The sequence below is a fragment of the Ursus arctos genome, unplaced genomic scaffold, assembly GCF_023065955.2.
Source record: "Ursus arctos isolate Adak ecotype North America unplaced genomic scaffold, UrsArc2.0 scaffold_3, whole genome shotgun sequence".
Taxonomy (NCBI): Eukaryota; Metazoa; Chordata; class Mammalia; order Carnivora; family Ursidae; genus Ursus; species Ursus arctos.
This window is the reverse complement of record NW_026622985.1, coordinates 58183645-58204991: the sequence shown is the minus strand read 5'-3', so window position 1 is coordinate 58204991 and position 21347 is coordinate 58183645. Positions and strand designations below refer to the sequence as shown.

Below are 21347 nucleotides of genomic sequence, written 5' to 3'. Positions count from 1 at the left end.
CTCCTCTCACGGACTTCCCGTTTCTCGTTACTCCTTCACAGAAGCAAATGAAGCCCTGGGGCTCCATGCCGAAGCCTTGACATGGAGGACCACAGCCACAGGGGCCCAGCCAAGGGCAGCTTACCGTGCCAGCCCACTGTCCATACCTGGCCTAGGGAGAATTTCCAGAAAAGAAAAAGGTAGGAGCACACATCTGTGTCAACCTCCAGAGCTTTCAAATGGAGGCCTAGCCTCACCTTGGCCTCCAGTTCAAAGGGGAAGAAATGTCTAATGGAAGGCAAATTTGATGCACAAATGCTCCCTGAAGACCTACTAGGTGTCTGGCCCCATGAGAGAGACATGTCCTGAGGCACAGGAACAAGGCCATGCTCTTATCTTCACCGCCGTTGGCCATGGCCCATACAATAGATCTAAACATATCTCTCTGATCATCATAACCTCCCATAATCTGGCTCTAATCTTACTTCCTATCCCTTTCTTACAAAATTTCCATTTATTCAGGAATACATCCATCCATTTAAGAAACAGGGTGCTTTGGATAACCAAAGAGTAGGAAAGAAAGCTAGTATTTATTAACTACTGTGGGCCAAGTATTTTATTTTATACTCATCCTTTTGTTCTTCATAATAATCCCATTAAGACAGGCATATCATCCCATTTCTTAGATGGAGAAACTAAGCCACAAAGAGATGAACAAAAACATTGTGCCCAAGGTCACCCTGTTAGTAAGTGGCAAATCTGTCCAATTCTAAATCTCAGGTTCTTTCAAGCTTACCACGCTGAGTCATTAAATCTGTTAAAGATGGAGAGCCAGGTCTCAACGTCTCAGAATTCAATAAAATGCAATGTTTTCCAAACAGCAGTCCTTGATAACTTAACAAAGCTTTGCTTAATTGAAATAAACTTCAAATAACTCAAAAACTCTGCTGAGCAGAATTGGTTCTTTCAATAGGGATTTAAAAGCTACTTTGAGAACTTGTAATGCCCCGGGCCCATCATCACAACCTCAATTACCATTACGGAGCATGGCAGAAAATGAATCTTGATACTGTCCGTGCAGCCCTTCCCAGACCCCGCCCAAGCACACACTTCCTGCCTCCCAGAGTCTCTGTGAATGGCCAGTTTCTCCTCTGCGGCTGGCACCCGGCCCTGGGCTTACAAACATGCTCACACATCTCCCATCCTGGAAAAAGGACCCTGTTCCCTAACACTTCCCCTTCTTGAGCTGCCATCCTGTCCCTATGCTTCCTTTCACCTCTACACTTTTAAAAAGCTCCGTATTCTCTGTATCTGACCTCACCCACACTATGCCTCACCCCGCTGCAGTTGACCTTCTGCTGCCGGTATCCTACTGGAAGAACTCTCTCCAAAGCTACTTCCGTCACTGGACCTGGTGACCTGTCCAACCTCCCCGAAGGGTCCAAAGCTGTCAAGTTCCTGCTTCCTAGAGACCTTCTCTTCTCTCACCTCCCCAGTCCTCCTCCTGCTCTGACCTTTGCTTTGCCTTATCACACCAAACACATGGCTCTCCCCTCTGCAGGATTTGGACCCAGGTGCCTTTATCATGCGCCCTTGGCGGTGTCCATTCCTCCAAGGACGTCAGCTTTTGATCCCATGCCGTTCCCTCCCAGATACTTCTCATCTGACATTTCCCAGGATCTGCATTTCTGCCCCACACCTGACTGTGGAGACAAAAGGTCAGCTGGACATGCCCAGGATCTGACCCCTCGGCACCTCGTGACCCAGCCAGTGCCTCCCCTTTGGCTCCCCATCTCCGCTCCCTGCACGTCCAGGCTTCCGGGCCTCCTCGTCCCACAGCTAAGTCCTATGGGTTCTCTTCCCAGGTGCCCTGCTCCTTGCCCCTCTGGCACAGTCAGCTCAGAGCCTACCCCGCCTTCTAGGTCTGGCTCCTGCAACCAGTTGTCCTACTCAGGCCTGTAGCGCCCCTGGACTAATCTTCCTGAAGCACAGCTCTAACTGATTTTAAAAAACAACACCCACATAACTGAAAACTCGAGAGACTTTTCTATCCCTCTATTGCTCTATGAGCTGGCTCTCAAGACACAGTCCAGTCCTTCAGTCTCCTCTCTTCCTGGTCCCCGCACCTTCCCTGGGTTCCAGCTATACCAACGCGCCCACCTCTTTGCCTTTGTTCACACTGTCCCCTCAGCTTGGGATGGGTCTGCTCCCTGAACTGCCAGACCATCTCTCTAAGTTCTCGCCAATGTCAGCATCCCAAAACCCCTTCTTCCCAAGACAGGAACCTAAGGGCAGTCATTAAGACTGAGGCCCCCAAAGCCAGACTGTCTACATGAACGCAGACTGGTCAGTCACTCTGTGCCTCAGTTTCCCCACTTGTAAGATGAAGCCAAATCTCTCCTAGTGTGGCTATCAGGATTAAATAAGGTAACACATCTAAGGCTTTTGCCGTTGGACTTGTCAAATGTGAGTACTCAATAAATATCAAGAGCTTAATTATGCCTGAAACGATCCAGACCCTAGCTCCATGGCTCTCTGCCTTTGTCCCCTTGTCACTTGCCTTTTTTGAATCCTGTAGGACAGTCATTTACATAGGTGTCTCAGCCTCTCTGGAGCAGGAACCTATCCATCACCTCTCTCTCCGACACTATTCGAGCAAGCAAGGCACTCCATAAACGCTTTGTTGAACTGAATAAAATTAAATAACACGTATTTAGATTGAGATCAAACACTGTTTACTCTATCAGGAAAAGGCTCCACTTCTGAGGGGCCCAAGGTTACAAAAGTGGCCTCAACAGGAAATGGAAGGAATCCTATGGCTTTAGTAACTTCTTGTGGAATGAGCAGAGAAAACAAAGTAGAACTTTCTGGAATGAGACACACACATGGAATCCAGCTATACAGGAAACTGCCCTGGCAGGTCATCTTTGTGATTTGAAGAGCTCTGACCAAAATGCCCCTGACAGAACTCAGGATCAAAGACCATCTTTCTACGGTAGAGGCACCAGCCTGAGTGAGTCACAGCAGGGTTCCACCCACGGCCGCTGTTTGGGAAAACCAGCTGGGGGTCACGAGGGAAGGTCCACTCCATCAGAACAGAAAGGGATTTGGCAGGGGAAAGACATCGGCTCTCTCTGGCCCAGGCCCCAAGGCAGTCAGCCTATCAGAGTTACACTCGGGGTGCTACCAAGGATGCCCATCTTTCCCCTAAATCACAGTGCCTTCCCCAACCTGAGCGAAAGCTGAGTTTAGGCTCTTTTCTCCATAAGCCCCCATACGTGCACATCATCCAAAATTGTCTGCAAATCCAACAGGACCCAAGACAGGCCCCAGAAACAAAGGGCTGAGGAAAACGAAGAGAGCTACTTTAGCTGTAAGGAATGAGACGCCCAGGGACACCAGCAAGCTTTTTCTCAAGAAATCTCAAACTTGGAGCCAAGTGGAGAAGAGCAATGAGTATGTCCAGGCACAGAAGTGAGGCCCTTGGCTATTCCCCAACTGGGCTAGTCCAACTCTGCTCCCCCTTCAAGGCCCAGCCCAGAAGCACCCCCTCCTCTAAGACCGTGTGGCACCTGAACGGGCACCATCCACCTGGCCTGGGACAGACGCTGGCTGCTACTTTTAGGTCTTCTTCTGTCTGCAAGATCACTAATCCCACTCTTCTGCATGTTCCCTGATGAAGGGAAGACCTCACACTTCACTCCTCCTCAAGGCAAAGCCAATAATTCAGCTCTACCCAATGAGTGTGGAACAATTCTGAGCAAGGTTGAGGGAGGAAGGGCCACAGAGAACTCACCGCCATACTCAGGCAGCAGACAGTGCAGCAGGAGAAACAAGGTGGCCTGTCAGGTCTCTGCAGTGTGGCATGTGCTGTGAGAAGTATAAGAAAGGGGCCATGTCCAGGCGTCAGAGCAGGGAAGAGATCTGAAGAAGCTTCCTAAAGAAGGCAACATTCAAAAGGACTTAAATATAGGACATCACAGTTGTAATGGGTGAGGTTGGTGGGTTGGTGGGTTGGCTGGCTGGATGGTTGGTTAAATGAATGTATGAGTGAAAAAATGAAAGAGTGAATGAATGAATACCAACAAATGAACTTGAGGATAAAGTCTGAATTGTTCCAACTGTACTTAAAATGACCAGTCTAAGTTTTACGACACTGTCCCAAGCAGATCAGTATAATTTTCCCTTCCTTTCTCTTTGCTATGTACGGTCTCTCATTTGCTCAATATTTATTGCCAGGTTCCGGAATACAGCTGGTAAACAGGAAGGAAGGAAGGAAGGAAGGAAGGAAGGAAGGAAGGAAGGAAGGGAGGAAAGGAGGGAGGGAGGGAGGGAAGCCCACTCCAGTCCTCAAGGACTTCATGGAAGTGAAGGTGAGTTATCAAGTCGCTATGCTATATTGAGGGTTATCTGTGATACTGAGGAGCAGAAGGGAAGCATATAGACTGTGTGGACGAGGCCAGGATTAGGGCAAGATGCGCGCGGCACCTAGGGCACCAAATGTAAGGAGGCGCTCACTCCCAGGTTCACGCAGGCGCCCACGCTGCAGATGAGCCGCCTGAGAATGCGGGCTCCTTAAATTCCATGCCCGAAATGTCTCGCTTGCTTCCCTCTCATCCTGGCCCTGTTGCTGACCTCTAGATAGGCCTCTCTTTGCAGTTCCGGTAGCCAGGGTCTAGTGAGCTAACTGGCAGACCAGCAAACAAGCAAGACGGAGTGAGGGAGAAAAAAGCACCCAGGAAAGAAGAATCTTCTACGTCCCTGCTGTCAATCATTTCCCAGAAATCATCCCTGAGCCCTAACAGCCTCCTTCCATCCAGCAGCCGTGGCTTCCTCTGCACAGAACAGCTTCCCAGTCTGTGTGCCAGGGATGCGGGCCTTGGGCAGAGCGGGCAAGGCCCAGATGTGGTCAGAGGATCTCAGAGCTGTCACTCCGATATCCAGAGATGGACAAAATGAGACCACTCACCCTTCCAAGGAGAGGTGTGGATGTGCTCTCACCTCTTTAGCCACACTCTGAGGATCCCAAAGGGAATCTGGAAAAGTCTCTCCACCCCGGGAGATGCACTGGACTGAAGACCCAGGTGCTCTGGAGCTGAAGGTACCTAGTAGCTCGAGTTACCACACAGGGTAGGGGCATCTAGCCCCATCCTGCACAGTTCCAAGTGGCCTGCAACGCGCACGGGAGCAGTGTTCCACATTTACTCTCCTGCACATGCTAGGAAGAGGCCCCCGTTCAGGAGAGAGAACTGGTATTCCACCGTGGACAGGGAGATGTGGGTGAGAGGTGGGAGGGAGAACCAGCTGAGCACGGGGCAGCCATACCCACCGCAGAAGAGAGGTCCCCGGAGTCAGCTCAGAAGGGGAAGCTGGCCCAGCATGGGAGCCCCGGGCAGGCCACCTGTTCCCACGGGGCGGCCGGCGCACAGCAAGCCTCTGCGTGTTCTGTACGTTTCAAGAGTCAGCTAATTCCGAAATTTTACAGTCTGACATAAAGTCCGAATAATGTGCAGAGATACATTAAAATGGAAATTCCACCCATTACTCATCCCATGCAGTGCAGATGTTGTCAGACTCGGGATGCTCGGGTCTGGGGAACAGTCAATAAACCACAAATACCACATCCTCGGCTGAGCCCCCGCCAAGCCCCAGATGGCATTATTCATTCCCTATCGGGACGCAGCCAGGCATCTGTGTGCCTGCCGGGCCGCTCACAATTGGGAGCCTGGGAGCGGCCGGGGACCCAGGAGGGACAGGGATTCACTCATCTCTCCTCAGAGTGCACTGTCCTTGGCAGGGGTCTGGTGGGTACCTGCTGAATGAAATCCCCAGCGAGGGGGGGGGGGGGGGGGGCGCGGGTTCCGAAGATTGATGAAGGTCTGCTGCCACCTACTGTCCATTCTGCAAAACCCAAAAAACCCACCTGGGCAGCCCTAATGCTAGTCGCTAAATCCCCCAACCGACACAGAGGCAGGGACACTGAGACTTTGGGACCACGGCAGTGTCTCGGCTACAGAACAAGGCAGTTAAATCACATTCCTCACCCGATGTTACTGCTTCACCGCGAAGTCTTTGCCTTACACGTGCCCTGTCCCAGGCCGAGGTCCCCTGACCTGTCAGCAGCGCCTAACCGCTCCGATCATCCGCTCCTCTGAGAGGGCCACAATCTAGCACCAAGCATGGGCCGCTTCACGGCAGGCCCAGGGCTTCAGAGGCAGGGAGACATCTCACCCTTCTGCATCCCTAGCGGGGAGCTGGGCACCAAAGAGGGCTCAAGAGGCACCTCCCATCTGATTGATACAACAGGACGTTACCAGCCACAAAGCCAGTGACAGTTCAGCTGGCACTCCTGCTTGCGGGGGCTGTGGTGTCACGATGGGAGGGGCTCCCAGGGGGCCTGAGTCGGGCTTCGTGCCAGTCTGCCCTCCAGGGTCTGACTGCCTGGCCTGCCTCACCAGGGCATCCTGGGCACCAGAGGTGATGTCCATGAACAGGCTCGGCAACTTGTCTATTGTAACGCCAGGGGCTGGATGAGTGTACAAGGAGCCACGAGGACAGCGGAGAAGACACTGGTGCCCCGCCCGGATCCCCACGCCCATCTCAGCTGCTGTCCGTGTCGGCTACTAACAGCTCACAGCTGCGTCTGTCTCCACAGAATCGCCCTTTGCCAGACTCACCCGGGAGGTGGCACGCTGCCCACCCCACCCCAGGATGGGCAACCCTTAGCCCACAACTGACACGGGAAAAAAGCCCTCTCCCAGTGTAGTGGTGGGGCAGCTCTGGGTCAATTCACCCTCTCATCTCTCACTCCCTCTCCCTCTGCTCCTCCCTGCACCCGCCACTCACGCACACTCAGTCTCTCTCTCTAAGATAAATAAATCTTTAAAACACACACACACGCTGCCAGGCTTCACCCCCAAAGTTCAAGGCCCCACGGCTCAAGCTGCCTGAGGGGACACACATTTGCTCAGGGGGCTCTGGCCCCTAGAGACTGCTGCTGTGGCCACTGCCGTGGGTTGAATCCCCAAGGGATTGTGACCATCTTGTGACCATGATGACACACCGTGTTCCAAAGGAGACCAGGCAAACAGTAAGTGCTGGAGCTTGTGTGGCCCGTGCATACCCGGAACACAGACGCTGAAGCCAGTTCCTACTGCAAGATACCCAGCGGGATGGGTTTTGAGCTAATCTGCAGTAAACCACCACGGCAAAGTCCACGTGGCTGTCCAAAGACCCAGAGAGCCACTCTGAGGGATTCTCACACAAATGACAGGCCAGCATGCCCTTGGAGACATCTGTAAGCACCTCAAGTGAGGTCACCCCCAACCAGACCATCAAATTTCACAAAGCGCCACGTGGGGAGTCACCAGGCTTGGGACACCTAACTCCGGGGACTGATAAATAAAGAACACCTCTCCCAGTCCTTAATCCTGCACTTAGGGTTTTCTGAGGACCTGCTCTGGCCCCGGCGTGTGGGCAACGGCAAGATCTGTAAAGGAGCGGAGGAAGGCCATGCCCATGACACGGCGCAACAGCAGGAAGCAGAGAGAGGCACGGGTTGCAGGCCCACCCAGGTCAGGGCCAGAGACCCAGAAGATCTGACTGATCATCACAGAAACCCCACAAGGGCAGCCCTAACAGGCCAGGGAGGAACGACGGATGGTCCCAAACAGCCACAACCCCCAAAGTGGGAGCCCAGACAACATGGTTCCCAAGTGTCTTCTGAGATCAAAAGACACAGGAAAGAAACAAAAATTAAAGCAGGAAATAGTCCCCTCAGCAACACAGTCAGGTCCATGGAGTCTGGAGGCACAGAAATTCATGTTCCCTGACATCTCAGCAGGTCAGATGGTGCACCTGCCACCTCCCTCCCAGGATACATGCTCCCCGCTCCTGCCCCTGCCTCTGCCCCCAGCTAGGACTCCCATGGTCGTCCCTGAGCCCGATGTTGCAAAGCCCAGAGAAGGCTCCGCGTGGCTACCTTCCCTCGGCTCCGTTAGGCCTCGGTGGTGGGGCAGTTTTGCACACACAAGCCAGCTCTGCTACCGCCTCACTGTCCTTTGTCATGCATTAAAATGATAACGTACGCACATGTCTCCCTCACCTTGAAAATCAGAGCCTCACTGGATCTGCTACACACTAGGACTCACATCCCCATTTACTGAATTGAATGACATAAATGGGGAGGAGTGTGCGGGTGGGCAGGACTGATGGAGGGGGGCTGGGAAGGGCAGGGAGACGACTCTGGCCCTGGTTTTGGGTTTTTTTTTTATTTTAATTTTTATTTTTTTTAAAGAACACAAGCAGGGAGAGGAAGAAGCAGGCTCCCAGAGGAGGAGCCTGATGTGGGGCTCGATCCCAGAACTCCGGGATCACACCCTGAGCTGAAGGCAGATGCTTAACGACTACGCCACCCAGGCGCCCCTGGCCCTGGTTTTAAACCAAAGGTGCTGCATACAGCTATGCAGCATGTGCACTGTACAAAGATGCCTAGCTGAGGGGACAAGAGACAGCTGAAATTCAGTCCATATTCCGTCCACCAAACTGCGAGCCCTGGGACCTGCTTCCACCCAGAACCTTGACAGGTTCCTTACACTCTCTGGCCAGTTTCCTCATCTGTAACATAGGGATAATAAGTGTTGGGAGGATGCTCATTCTCAATTCCCAGTGCCTTCTGGGAGTTTGGAGGGAGCTCTACTAGTCTACCCTCCTGCAGACCTTTACTCTCCTCCCCTCTATGCACTGCATCCTAAGGGAGGAAGTGTGACTTATCTGACTGGTTAATTTGGGAAGGAAAGGGGGGGACACGAAGCTCAGGTGCACGCTTTTACTCTTGAGAGGGAGCTGCTTTCCTGGGGGGCGGCCCCTCCCAGCATGTGGCCGTGTGCGCTGACCTGCCCTCGGCCTGACATGAGCTGAGGTCTGTCTAGCTGCTGGCCCACCAGGCCTCATGGTCATGATCTGCTGTGTCTTCTCTCTTCCCCTTACCGATCACAGAAATGATATGTATGTGACTCCAGTCCAATTGACACCCTTTGTTTTATTTGTCAAATTGTTCAGAACTCAGGAGAACACTTTTTAGTGAAAACACAAAAGAAAAGAAAACCAACGATAATAGTCACCTCAATGGATTATTATAAAGAACAAATGGGACAATCTATACAAGTACTTAGCATAGTGCCCAGCAAATAGAGAGTAAGTGGTAGGCAAACACAAAGCCCCCAAAATGTTTGTTGACTGATCAACATAAGGGTCAACACTATTAAACATGTGTTAAACACCCCTAATTATACTTCGCCTGGTATTGGGAGGAGGGGCTGTGAATGCACTTTGACCTGCTTCCTGTAAAACAAAGTTCATACCATCTTTCAAGGGTTTAAAGACCAGTCCAAGGCCACAGTGGTTCTAAGGGGCAGAACGGGTTGGCCAGTCCAGCTCATCAGATTCCAGAGCCCAGGTGCCATACCTCCTAAGTAAGCTGTAAACAGTAGGTACTCAATAAATATCTGATGACTGAAGCAGAGGGCCCAGAGTGACTCTGGAAGTAAGAATCCTAGGCCAGCCAAATGCACAAGCTTGAAGGAAACCTAGAAATCATCTACCCAGTGGCCACAGTTTCCAGTCAGAGATAATGAAGTCCAGAAACAAATGACTAGCCCAGGTCAGCCAAGACAAAGGGAGGACTAGAAGCCAGGCCTCCTGAAACTCCAGCCACTCCTCTTGCTCCCCAACCTGCCGTCTCCCCCCAACCACCACAGCCTGAGAACGCTTCCAACCTGTTAGGTTTGAGGCACTGTTCCCTTTCCAGCACACACAGGTTCTGGCACTGGAGGGCAAAACAGCAGCAAGCAGGTTTTAACTAAATGTGAAGAAGAATTTTCTAGCAGTCAGAATCATGCAAACCTGCTGTGGCAAGTGGGGAGTTCCCCATCGCTGGGGGTGTTCAAGCGGACACCAGTCACCATCTAAAGGCTGTGGAAAGGATTTCTATTCAGGGAGAGAGGTGAAACCATTCATTCACATATTCACCAGACTCTGGAGCTCGCTGCCCGGGTTCAAACCCCTGCTCTGCCTCTTACTGGGTGTATAAATGTGGGCAAGTAAAGCAACTTCTCTGAGTGAGTTTCCTCATCTGTAAAATGGGAATTATAGTAGTATATCCCTCATAGACCTTTATGAGAAGTAAAAGAGTGAATTTACTTAAAACACTTAGAACAGTATCTTGCACAAAACAGGTCACTATCAGAAGTTTATTAATCTTGTTATTGCTGTTAGTGGTAGGAGTAATAGTATTAAACAAATATTCATTGAACACCTTCTGTGTACCAAATACTAGTCTAGGTGCAGGGAATGTAAAGGCCCCTGCTCTCATGAAATGTATTTTCTATCATGAGGGAGACAAATAATGGATAAGTAAGTAAAATAATTTCAGGTAATGAGAGGTGCTGTGAGGACAACAAAACAGGCTGGAGATGTGGGGGTGGAGGCGAAGTTGGTCAGAGAAAACCACTCTGAGTCCAGAACATCGGAGTGACAAGAAAGAGACAGTCACAAGACAATTTGGAAGCCGGGCCTTTACAGCAAGGGAACAAGCCAGGTCTCCCTCTTGAGGGAATAAGCTGCACATGTTGGGTAACAGGAAAAAAGACCTATAGAAAGAATAAAGATCTGTAAGTAGCTACATCAATGCTAAAACAAAGGAAAAGAAGGGGGACTGGCCCTACCAAGATACTAAGCTATAACTACAAAGCCGCAGTAATAAAAACTGTGATTATGTGGTTTTAGTATTTTAAAAAGGACAAAAAACAGTAAACACCTTAGAGAGCTCAAAGACAGACCCATGTTGAATGGGAACTTAGGAAAGAATAAAGGTGGCTTCATAAATCAACGGGGTGAAGAACAGATTGTAGATGGTGCTGGGAAAACTGTCTTACTCTATGAAGAAAAACAGAAGTGGATCTTTTCATCCTAGCAAACGCAAAAGGAAAATGTAAATGTAATAATTATCCCAACTAAGAGAAAAATTATCTGATAGGATTAAAAATTCCAAATTTATGCTGCTTCTAAAACATAAGCTTTAAATATATACTGGCCCATAAAGAAATCTCAACAAATATCAAAAGGCTGCAATCATACAGAGTGTATAATGGTTGAAGGGAAAAGAAGCCAGGAATCAAAAGCAGAAACCAGAAAAACACCCCAGATGTTTGTTTTGGTCCATACATGTCTAAATAACCTATGGGGCAAAAGAAGAAATCACAACAGGAATTAGAAAATATTTAAACTAGGGGCGCCTGGGTGGCACAGCGGTTAAGCGTCTGCCTTCGGCTCAGGGCGTGATCCCGGCGTTGTGGGATCGAGCCCCACATCAGGCTCTTCCGCTGGGAGCCTGCTTCTTCCTCTCCCACTCCCCCTGCTTGTGTTCCCTCTCTCGCTGGCTGTCTCTCTCTCTCTGTCAAATAAATAAATAAATTCTTAAAAAAAAAAAAAAAGAAAAGAAAAAGAAAATATTTAAACTAAATCAAATGAATGTATGACATAGGAACTCTTGGGATACAAACAAAGCACAAACCCCACAGGATTTAGGGTGGAACCCCTAAGTAAAAAGCTACCGAATGGATGAAAGTAAAAAGATGGAAAAAGACATCCCATAGATATACTACAATCAAAGGAAGGCCGGGGTAGCTCTACCTAAATAGAAGGGAGGGCAGTAAGCATTACTAGAGATAAAGAGAGATTTCGTAACGACGGAAAAGTCTATCCATCCCGAAGATATAAAGATTCTACCCGTATATGCATGAGATAACGTAGCCATGAAATGTGTTAAGCAGAGTAGGCCCAGCTTCCCTGGGGTCACGAAGGGAGTTCATGGACTGTATCTACTTAGCATGCCGTGTACCACCCACGCCCAAGTGCCTAACTCTTGAAGAGAACAGAAAAAAGGGGCACCCCTGCTAGCATATCCCAGCTACCACAACCTCATAAGGCTGTTCCAAGAAAGGAAATCTGCCAGCCAATCTCCTTCACAAATTTAGAGACCATTCCAATTGTATTTACATACAAACCCTTACATAAAAATATGAATAAACAGAATCAAACAATATATAAAAAGATAATATATCCTATCCAAGTAAGATTTATTCCAAGAATGCACGGTTGGTTTAACACTGAAAAATCAATCAATATAGGAATCATCAAGGTCTATCGTGAAAGCATGGAAAAAGGATGGGGGGCAAAAAATGCCCCAGAAGAGGCTTGTAGGCGCTGATGCATCACCACACCTGGGGCCCCCCAACAGGAAACGCCTCTCCCACTGCGTCAGCCTGGCCATGTTGCTGCAGGTCAGTCTGGGAACCATCTGCTAGAGCCTTCTTGACTTTGAGAAGAAAAAAGGACCAAGGAAACCTTCCCTGAAGCTCCCTGTGTGGGTGCGCTCTGGGCTGTGTGCTCCCTGGTGGAGGGGCCGTACCCACCTTCTCCACTGTGCAGGCTTGCTCTGCGAGCCCAAGGAGCCGCCAGGGACTGGGCCGTGGCCTCAGCACAGCATGCTCACCTGAGGGCCAGGGGCTGGCTCTCCGGCCTTGTGAACGTTCCTCCCAGCCTCTCCTGGGTCGGCCTGGCCCTCCCACCTGGCAAGGAGAACTTCAAGGGCGTCCCGTCGGCCTCTGGGCTGCTGTCCGCAGCCAGGCTGTCCTCGGCGAGGTCGCGCCACCTGCTGCCCCGCCTCTGCAGCAGCCCTTTGCCTGACAAGTGAGGGGGGCTGCTGGGCGTGGTTCTCCGCTTTTCTGAGGTCAGCTCACCAAGCGGACCCAGGGGGCTCCTGGAAGTGGAGCCGGTGCCCGAAGCCAGGCCCTCCTGGGCCGTGGGACAGGCTGGGGCGCGGGCGGAGAGCTCGGGCACTTTCCGGCTCTCTTCCTCGGGGGCTTGGGTTGTGCTGCTCAAGGCCGGGGACCGCCTCAGGGAGCGTTTGCGGAGCGAATCCTGAAAGGGGCAAGCAGGAGAGCAGTAAGGATCCCCTTGGAGGGAGGCGGGGAAATACTCCATCCCACTACAAGCATTTGTCAGGATGCTCCCTCCCCAACAATCCTACCTACAGGCTCCTGGCTCCGTCATGCTTTCACTGTGCTCCACCTGCAGAAGCCCAGGGGCGTGCTCAGCCCTTCTCCCGCAGCCCTCACAGACAGCTGTAGCTCCAGGCTCAGGCCTGCCTTCTAATCCCCCTACACCACCACCACCAAGCAGCAATAGCCCCTGCGCCAAGTTACTCGTTTCTCTGTCCCTCCCGGCCCCCACCTGTAATATAACCAGCCCACAGTCCGCCATCTGTAATTTCTAAAACCTCCCAAGACAAGTTTCCCTTGGAATCCTGTGGCAAATTCTTTTTAACCGCTATGAGGTTGCTCACAGTCCTTTTTTAAGTGTGAAGATTCGTATCTTTAGCTGTAGAAATGTTAAGGTTTTTGCTTACGGGGGTGCTACCCCGCACCCAACTGCAGGCATTAGGTGGTACGTGGTTTTTGTGCGGTGTTGCTTTTCTGATGGTAAAGAAATTCTGAATTCCAAAACATATCTGGCCCAAAGGCTGGATGAGAGATTGGGGACCTGTAGCATCTATCTTGCACAAGATGGTGGCATTAAAGGAGCCCGTGGAAGGCACTGGCACAGAGCCAGACCCATCAGGGCGGTTAACCGGTATCAGCCACGCTCTAAGGCCTCTCCCCAGTCCCCGCTCACACAGGGCCTAACCCCTCCCGCTAACAGACCAGGAATGGCAGAGGCCAGTCTTCATTCATCTCTGGTGTCTGCAGAGCTCCCAGCTCAGGGACCTACCCCTAGTAGGCACTCAAGGCTAAATGAAAGAATTTCAAAGAAGTCAACTGAAATGTCCTCTCTTACCATCAATGATTAACTGATAAAATGGGAACTCAAGTTGTTTACCAACCTAGGGTCGGGAAGTGGAGGTAGAGCGGACAAAAATAGACCTGCAAGGCTTTTCCTGGGTTTAAAATTTGGGATCTCTCTGCATTTCCAGAAATAATCCTGAATCAAACGGTAAAGCCTGAGCTGGAATAGAAACAGCTAATTCTGTAGTATTCTTGCCTAGTGGAAATTACTAGGCACTACAAACCTCCAAAAGCCACCAGGGCCTCCCCTTCCACGCAGTAAAGAAAATATTAGTCACCATTCCCAAGGAGACCCAAACTTCTGGCCAAAAGCAGGGAACCCAGCCTCTTACTCATCCTTCGTAAGGGCAGAGTTGATCTAGTAGCAAAAAAAAAAAAAAGAAAAGAAAAGAAATACCTAGCAAAGCTTGCTTTTTTCTCTTGAGCAACCAAGTGAGTATGGCCAAGGTACTCAAAGACCCACAAAACACTTTCTAGAAAACCTGGGGAAATTCTACAACAACCTATCCTACCTTTCAATGCCCTTCACAGGATTCGGCTACCCCACGGGAAAAACATACCCCCCAAGGCAATCATTCCTCCATCTGGACTTGGGGACAATCTCCCAGCACTAAAGCAGATCCAAGTCATCTGCCTCACGCCTCAGTTGTGAAGGGGGTCTCAACTACACGGATGTGATTGATTGGATGTCATTGTAGGACAGGACCCTGGCATTCATCTGGTTCACCAGTTCTCAAAGTGTGGTCTGCAGGCCTTAAGAGTCCCCAAATCCTTTTAGGGCACTCAAACCTATTTTCATTATAATAATATGATATAATTTGCCTTTTTCACTGTGTTGACATTTGCAGTAATGATGCAAATAAACTGGTGGGAAAAATTGCTGGCCCATAGCACAAACCAAGGCAGTGGCATCAAACTTTACTAGCTAGCGCTGGAGGTATCTGCCACCATTTGCAACAAAAATAAATAAGTAAAATGTTAATTTCACCTAAGGATAGCCATGCTGGGGGCGCCTGGGTGGCTCAGTCGGTGAAGTACCCACCCGACTCTTGATTTCCGCTCAGGTCATGATCTCAGTGTCCTGAGGTTGGGCACTGAGGATGGAGTCTGCTGGAGATTGTCTCCTTCTCTCTGCCCCTCCCCCCTGCTCACGCTCTCCCTCTCTCACTCTCTCTCAAATACATAAATAAATAAAATCTTAAAAAAAAAAAAAAAAGACTGTCCATGCCGAAGCATAAAAAGTATTAATTATATTCCATCTCAGCCCTACGGTGTACATCTCTTTAATATTCCGGGAGGTATATTAACGGGAGGTATATATAAGCACTCTGCCCAATGCAGAGGACGACAGCTGCCTCAAGGAAGAGCACGTGCACAACCATCAGAGTTGTGACCTGAACTTGCTAGTTTTTTCCATAGAACAACTGACAAACGAACTGTGGTTATTCAGACTTGGGTATTCGGCAGGCGTTTTCTTGAAAATAAGTTGAGCCTGTCACTTCAAGGGAAACAACTAATGGATTCAGTGATAAAAGACAAATTTTCAGGTAAAAATTAAAATCTGGGGAAACTTGCATCAGCCACTGGGAGCCTGACAGCTACTCGACACCTAAAAACTTTTCTGATGAGTGGATGGTAACATCAAGAAATGTGACTTTTTTGATGTGGGTTTATTGTTTATAATTAAATGTCAACATTCAGAAGATCTCAGTAATTCAGGTAATTCAGTAAACCAATATTTTCCAAAGGACCAGACCCCCCCTCCTCCCACATGATGTAGGCAGAAGCAGGGAGACGGTCAGCTTCTTTCTGTCCTGATTCCAAGTGAATTGGGAGAACAGCGCTGGCCTCCACAGTCACAGCCCACATCCAGCCACGCAGCGCGGGAGAGGGGGTGACGCGGCGCGGGAGAGGGGGTGACACACCGCAGACACACATGACCTATGTGGGTTTGCTCGGGCTCTTTCACTGGACTAATACCATACTGTGAGTTTGGTATTTGATTGTCCTTTGTTTTTCCGTTTCTTTGTGGTTTTATAAACTCCTTTTACATTCATTCTCTCATTTGGTTCAGCCCTCACACCTGATGGGACCCTACCAGAGCCCCTCCTTAAAGAAGACTATAAGACAATGATGGAACATTGTTAGACTTTCTTTTTAAAGCAAAGCAAATGAAACCATAAGGATCGGGATTCCTTTTTCCCTTTTAACTACTATGTTCTAAAAAAAGTAAGAAAGATTTAAAAAAATAATAAAAATAAAAAAGATGTTCTCTAGACTTGATGGCCTGCCCCGACTCCTGAATGGCAAAGGGAAAACCAGTAGATGTGTTCTCACTTGGTAAAGGAAGATAAGGTCATGGCATCCACCTCATTGACCTGATGGGTAAACTGAGGGCAGGGAAGGAGATGAGGCCTGCCCGTGATCCCACAGGGAGCTGACAGTACAACCAGAGAAAATACAGGCAGGTGTTCCTCCCATCCCAACACAGATCCCCTCTTCTTGGACTGTCTTGTGGGGTACCCTCAAATAAACCCCTTAAGCCCTGCCTGGTTCTCACTTTCCACTCTCATCATAGTGGTGAGGGCAGCAACCTACCTGTGGGGAACTGGCAATGGGCCCAGCCATCATGCCCCGGACAATTAGGCCAGACTTTGGCCTGATCTTCTCTCCCGTCCTCTTCGTGTCCAAGGAAGGCTCTGACGACTGAAGCTTGTCCATCTTCTCCCACGCGGGGGCCACGGCGGGGCTTTCACCTGGGATAGCCTGTGTGGGCTTACTTTTGTGGGGGGGCCTTTTGGATGATACAAAATTACCAAGTAAATCCCCATCAAGATTGTCATGCCTGCAAAAAAAGAGATTATTTCCATTAAAACAGATTCCCCAATAGCTAACAGTGATAATAAATCCCACATTCAACAGGCACTCATAGCAAGCCCACTCATAAATCTGCGATGATTCTACCCAGCCAGTGCTTTATCATTAAAGATAAAGAATAGAAAACACTTTCATATCAGGGCAAGTCTGACCTACAAAATAAGACCAGGAAGCAAGAAACAAAATCAGAACTGATGATCCATGATAGGATTCCTCAAATATCCTTAAGAGTTTGTATCCTCAAATACAAAGAGCATCCTTATTCCAGACCCAAGTGACTGCAGAAGACCACAGCCCTTCAATACAGTCCTCAGCTACGTGGAGCCCAGCCTCACCGCACATCATTGACAGCAGTAGATGGAGACGTGTGCCAAGCTTTGTGTTTCCCAAATATTCTGCTAAGGTTCAGTTAAGGTGGGTAAGCCAATGGCTTCTCTTCTTGGGTTGCTTGGCACTGAAAGAAAGAAAGAGATAGATTGTGTGTGTGTGTGTGTGTGTGTGTGTGTGTGTGTGTGTGTGTGTGTAGGGGAAAGAGAGAGAGAGAGAACAAAAGAAGGTGAGACACAGTGAGGTGAGCAAGGAGGAATGACAAGGAGTAAGAGAGCAAGAGACCCAGGTAAAAAGGACTCATACCTATGATCTGTGATGGGTTAGCCAGAGCCCGGCACTCCTCTGACACAGGCTGGACGGTTTTCTACCATTAGACTCTGGCCTAAAGGGGCAGTGACTGCTGCTCTGTGCCAAGCTGCTGATTACCAAGCACTGGTTCACACAATAGAGAAGCGGTCATGTGTGTGCTATGACAGGGCACAGCCAGCAGAGGAAGGGGCCAGAACCAGCTTGGGGAAATCGAGGACTTGCAGAGAAGGCCGCACTGAGTCTGAAGGAATGAGTGGCCAGGAGATAACCAGAATGCCCAGGCACTAGCACAGAGGCCTGTGAAAGCAGGCCAGGCCCAGGTGAGCCATTCAGGCTGATCACGGAAAGAGTTTTGCAGGTTATCCTTAGGAGTTTGGATTTTATCCTGGAAGCCATGGGAAGCATCTGAAGGCCTTTCCACAGGGAGCAGCATGGCCAGACTTGTTTGTAGGAAGCTCCCACTGTCTTAGGTGGAGGGGTAATTGGAGCAGATCACCAGAGGCCTGGAAACGAAGGAAGAGCCCGTGGGAGCTAGCCCGGGCAAGAGGGGAGGGTATGAACTGAGCCACTGCTCTCAGGACAGAGAGAGCAGGAAAGGGTCTAGTGTCATTAAGGATTCACAGAGGCAAAAATGTTAGAGCCGGAGAGGTCAAGGATGACACCCAAGTTTGTGGCTTCGGTAACTGGGTAGAGCTCGGGAGCCTCCACTTTTTCTGCTGGTTTTTTATCGCCTCAGGAATATGTATTTTCCCAGCCAGGCTCTAAGTGCCTTTGAAGGAAGAACCATCTTCCTCCACACTACCCGGATTCGCTTTCACATCTTAAGCCTTGAGTTAATGTTTTTAACGGTCCTGATCCTTGGGCAGCTCGAAGCCCAGCCCCTACACCTTGGCTACCCTCAGGAAAGAAAAGCCTTCTCAACAGAGCCGGAAGGAAACACTCAGTCCCAGAGTTAGACTCTCGAGTGACTACAGGCGGCATATTAAGGTTGTAATTTAACGGAACTGCTTTCCAAGTAATAGAGGTTCAATCAAGAAGAGCAATTCATTTTCTTCCCACGAGTTCCAAAAGGCCTTATTTTTCAGATGTTTCCATTTCTACAGCGTTGCTTTTAGAATTCTATACCCGTTTTGTTTTTTTTAAGAAAATGCAAACAAAGCAAGCCCTTGATGCTGACAAACTTTAAACATTTAAATCATCAGCATCCTCCTTCGCGTCTCCTCCATTCCCGAGGCCCCCGGAGGAAAGGAACAGTGCTCCCCAACAGGGAATCTGAGAGCACACAGTGTGGGCACTGAATCATTATTCCCCGAAGGCGTCCTGATCCCGGAACCTGGGAATGTTCCCTTACATGGAAAGGGACTTTGTGGAGATGACCGTCCATTATCTGGGAGGGCCCATTAGAGTCACAAGTCTCCTTGTTTCAGGGAGGCAGGAGGTCAGTGCCAGGAGTAGGAGATGCCATGACAGAAACAGAGGCTGGAGGGATGTGCTCTGAAGACAGAGGAAGCAGCCACAACCCAAGGAATGTAGGAGGCCGCTGGAAGCCAAAGAAGGAAAGGAAACAGATTCTCCCCCAAAAGTCTCTAGAAGGAATAAGCCCTACTGATACCTTGCTGTTAACCCAATGGGACCAATTTTGAACTTCTCGGAACTGGAAGATAACAAATTTGTGTTGCTTTAAGACACGGTGATGCTTCAATTTTATATGTCAACTTTGCTAGGCTATGTTGCCTCGTTGTTTGGTCAAATACTAGCTTAGGTGCTTCCCTGAAGGTATTCTGTAGCTATGACTAACATCTACCATCAGTTGACTTTAAGAAAAACAGATTCCCCTAGATAATATGGGTAGTCCTCATTCAATCAGTGGAAGGCTGTAAGAGCAAAAACTGAGGTTTCCCAGAGAATTCTGCTTCAAGACTATAACACAGAACACTGCCTCAGTTTCCCACATGCCAGTCTGCCCTACAGATTTCAGACTTGCCAGCTCCCACAATCATGTGAGCCAATTCCTTAAAATAAATCTCTTTATAGGGGCACCTGGGTGGCTTAGTCAGTTAAGCACCCGACTCTTGATTACGGCTCAGGTCTTGATCTCAGGGTCATGAGATCGAGCCCCACGTTGGGCTCCACACTGGGCATAGAGCCCACTTAAAAAAAAAGAAAGTAAAAAAAAAATTAATAAATCTTTTTATATAGGAAATATAAATCCAATAAGACATATGTGTATAAATACATATAATATTTGCACATATATTTACATTTATTCACACACACACACACACACACACACACACATCCTATTGGTTCTGTTTTTCTGGAAAACCCTATTACAGCCACTCAGTTTCTAGCCATTGGTCACAGCAGTGATAGGAAACTAATCCGTACTGTAAATACATGAAGAGATACCTGGCTTTGCTTGTTTCTGACAATGATGTTCTCCATCCTGCATCGTCATCTGCAAGGTCGTATATATTTACCAGTGTGGTCTCTGAGCATCTTGATGGTAATTTGTTATTTTTCTTTGGAATTGAGAGTGCAGGGATTGGTGTTTCTTGAGTGAAATTGTTAGTAGTATTTCCAAAGTGATCCAGAAAGTATCTGGTAATGAGCTCAAGGTTTGTTTTTAGAGGATTTTCCTTTGCCTATCATAAGGAGAAAACAAAAATCATTAATTATATGTACAGCTTCAGGGGAAGGGTGAAAAAGATGGCTATTCCAATTCTCTGACATAGTTTATCAGCTTTTCATTCATTCATACACTCTTTCAGCAAATGTCTACTGACTGCCTATCATATGTGAGGCGCTGTGTTACAACACAGAGATGAAGACAAAAACCTTTACCCAAAAAAACTAACAACCAATGCATGAGTCAGGCGATTTAATGAACAACTGTAATAAAATATGACATGGAGAGAAAAATCCCAAGCAAATTTCCTCTTGGTTTTTCTCCTAGGAATAACTTTAGAAAACATATATCCATTCATTTAAAAAAAAAAAAAAAGAAATCTTTAGGGATCATTAACTCTACAAGATAACAAATACTTGGGCCTGAGTGTTCTCTTAGGTCGTGTACTCTGCATTTAACACTGGACAACAGCAGGTTACTGCAAAGAACAGAGAGAGGCCGTCAGGAGTGACTCAATCTACACCCGAATCTTAAAAAAATTGAAACTCTTTTGTATTTGGTTTTAGAAATAAATGACATCAGGGGTGCCTGGGTGGCTCAGTCAGTTAAGCATTCGACTCTTGATTTCAGCTCAGGTCATGATCTCAGGGTCATGAGATCGAGCCCTGAATCAGGCTCCATGCTGAGTGTGGAGTCTGCTTAGGATTCTCTCTCTCCTCCCTCTGCTCCTCCCTGCCAACCACTTGCACTCACTCTCTCTCTCTCTCAAAAAAAGAAAGAAAGAAGGCAATGACATCAATATTTCCCAACCCTGACTATGCCAAATATCATCTTTGGAGGTTTTTAAAAATATATATTCCCAGGCCCTACTGTGTCTCATTAGGCCAGAATTGCAAAGATTGGAGTCCTGATTTCTCCTAAAATTCCCCTAAGTAATTTGGACAAACATAGCTGTCCAAGCAGCAATCCACAGGCTGACCTTAGGCCGTGTAACTGTGTCAGTCCCCACCCCACTTGTCCAGGAACGTCAAGCTGCTGGGAAGTGTGGTCAGACACGGGACGTTTGGTGAGTCTGCAGCCCGAGCAATAAGGCGCCTGACCGAGGACCTGGCACAGAGAGGAGCCCCAGGCACCTCCAGCCCTTCCCCGCCCTACTCCCCTGATCCATGCTGCAGAACCCTGCCACCAACACCCACAGCCAAATGGTTCTGACCAACAGCAACAGATTGATCGGGCAGTCAGAATCAGGGGACAGCTTTATTTTTGTAGTATGGGACCCAAAAAAAAACTATTTTGTCTAAGTCTAAATGAAACTCTCA

At 48.8% G+C, this 21347-nt stretch overlaps 1 protein-coding gene across 2 annotated transcripts in view; it reads right to left on the bottom strand.

Annotated features, from left to right (window-relative positions):
* The window catches only part of MINDY4 (MINDY lysine 48 deubiquitinase 4), a 103354-nt gene that overhangs the window by 73680 nt on the left and 8327 nt on the right, over nt 1-21347 (bottom strand). For both annotated transcript variants that reach the window (XR_008956355.1, XM_026508713.4), the window contains exons 3-5: nt 19809-20044; nt 16482-16728; nt 12533-12960 (exon numbers count right to left, since the gene is read on the bottom strand). Coding sequence is in view for 1 of the 2 variants with exons in the window: in XM_026508713.4 (XP_026364498.2) it covers nt 12533-12960; nt 16482-16728; nt 19809-20044 (911 nt within the window). In the remaining variant the exon portion in view is untranslated. The remainder of the gene's footprint in view (nt 1-12532; nt 12961-16481; nt 16729-19808; nt 20045-21347) is intronic.